General features: G+C 55.6%; 1 protein-coding gene across 1 annotated transcript in view; it reads right to left on the bottom strand.

The window, feature by feature from the left end:
- The window catches only part of LOC104989318 (small conductance calcium-activated potassium channel protein 2-like), a 44,469-nt gene extending 43,758 nt beyond the window's left edge, over window positions 1-711 (bottom strand). The window contains 1 exon segment of the mRNA XM_010840951.1: window positions 11-711. Coding sequence (XP_010839253.1) covers window positions 11-205 — 195 coding nt within the window. The 5' untranslated portion in view covers window positions 206-711.
- Between the last annotated feature and the right edge of the window lie 1,291 nt (window positions 712-2,002).

Below are 2,002 nucleotides of genomic sequence, written 5' to 3'. Positions count from 1 at the left end.
AGAAGAAGCCGCGCTGGAACTGCAATGGGGTTTCCATGTCAGGGCTGTTAAAGCTGCAGGGAGACCAGGCGGTGGTGCACCCTGCGCAATGCGTTATGGTCGGGAGCGGAGACTCCTGCTGCTGGTGCGAGGAAGGGCCCATGCCGGCTCCGGTAGAATCCAGGCGGCGAGTCCGATTGGTCGGGCGCACCAAAACAATGGGCATGACATCACCTGCGGGGACCAAGACTGAGTTTGCGGCGCGAGGTTTAGGGGAGCATGTGTGTGTGAGAGAGAGATGGGGAGGGGGGAATCTGCAGGATGAAAACCCTAGGGTCCTCAGGCTAGGACAGGGGGAGGGCGAGGGTTCCACTTGCTGATGATCGGGGACTACCCTTGAGCCCCGAGGGCTGGGGAGTGCAGCGGGTTTGCAGTGAGAGGGGGAAAAGGTAGGGGCGTCCCTCCTTCCCGCGCCACAGCCCCCCTAACTGTTGCCGGACGTGCAGTCTCAATCACTTGCCCGGGCACTGCAGCACGTTGGGCCACCCCAGCCAGGGCGTCAGGCGAGGGAACGGTGCGGACCCCGGGGCCACTCCTTCACCGGCATGCACGCCTCTAAAGAGCTGCGGAGCAACAGCCCCCTCGCCCCACGCCTACGTCTCCCTGATTGTCCTACTGAGAGTGGGATGCCAACCACCCGCCAAATAACTGTGGGGACACCCACTATGGAGAGAAAAGGTTTGATGGCTAGCTGAGCCAGTGCAGCAGGGCTTGGTGAGAACCCCGGCGCCTGAGCCCCAGGTTGGCCGCGGCGAGATCCAAGCGGCCCTCGAGCCCTAATCTTCCCCCGCCGCTGGGCTTCGGCGCCTGGTAGTCGGGATAGGCTGCGCGGCGCTCTCGCCCTAGTGCGCTGCGGCGCAGCAAGGGTTAACCGCCTCGGCGCCTGGGCAGGGGAGGATGGGGGCGGGGCCGGAGGAGGGGATCCCCTCCGTCCTCGCGAGGAGCTGGATTGGGCTTCCCGGGTCCCCCTGGCGGGGGTGGAGGGCTTTCCCAGCTACCGCCGCTCACATTTGCGCCTTCTGCGGAACATGAGGGGCTGGCGCCCCCGGCCGCCGGGTCCTGGGTTACGCGCTCAGGCCCTCTGGCCACCCCAGTGGATAGGTCCGTGGGCTTTTCCTGCCTTGGAGAAGACGCTTGCTTGAGGGTCTTGGGGGATGCTCAGCGACCGCCAGCCACCACCAGCTCGTCTTCTGTTCCTCTTCCTCCTCTCCACCTGCAGCACAGACAAGGCAAAGGCGGATCACTGATGCGCGACACCGAGCATCTTCTGTGCCTGACTGCAGCGGAGGATGGAGAGGGGCTGGCGCGGGCTGATTCACACCGTCGGTCACACGCTGGCTGGGAAATTATTAACAATGAGAACTCGGGCTGAATAATAGTTGCTTGAGGACAGTACTGGAGTTCTGCTCTAGTTAGGTATAATATTTATTTGCTAATAAACCAATAAAAATTACGTTTTGTGTCTCACAAATTTCCTGTGATGTGTTTTCCTTTTAGGCGATACATTGCACTAACAAAGCGGCAAGGGAACCTTTCAAGGGTTCTTTGTTACTGCTCCATCTTACGTCTTTGTCGTTTGTATTTCTTTGTAAATCGAGATCCCCATTTCCAGAAAATGGAATGAAATACACTGGCCAGTTGAATATTTACTTTTTAAATTGTGATTTTAAAGCATGATTTTCATGATAGACATTATAAAGAGTTAGACTGACCAAGAAATTAAAGTGAAAGCGGATCACCTTCATTAGGTAATTGGAATTCTCAGCTGGATCCAGTTTCTTGATATTCTACTCGGCAGCTACCCTAAAGTTGCTTACAAGGTACCTGCTCCTAAGAGAGTGTATGTGTTTCAATGCTATGGAGTGAATAATTCATTTTAGCATATCCTTTGGACATGAGTTAAAACAATTTAAAAATTTTTTTGTGCATCCAAGCAAACAAATCCAGGAGAAAAAAAAAAAAA

The sequence above is a fragment of the Bison bison genome, unplaced genomic scaffold (genome assembly GCF_000754665.1).
Source record: "Bison bison bison isolate TAMUID 2011002044 unplaced genomic scaffold, Bison_UMD1.0 scf7180017864152, whole genome shotgun sequence".
In the NCBI taxonomy this organism is placed as follows: Eukaryota; Metazoa; Chordata; class Mammalia; order Artiodactyla; family Bovidae; genus Bison; species Bison bison.
The sequence above is the reverse complement of the archived record's forward strand: the minus strand, read 5'-3'. Positions and strand labels throughout refer to the sequence as shown.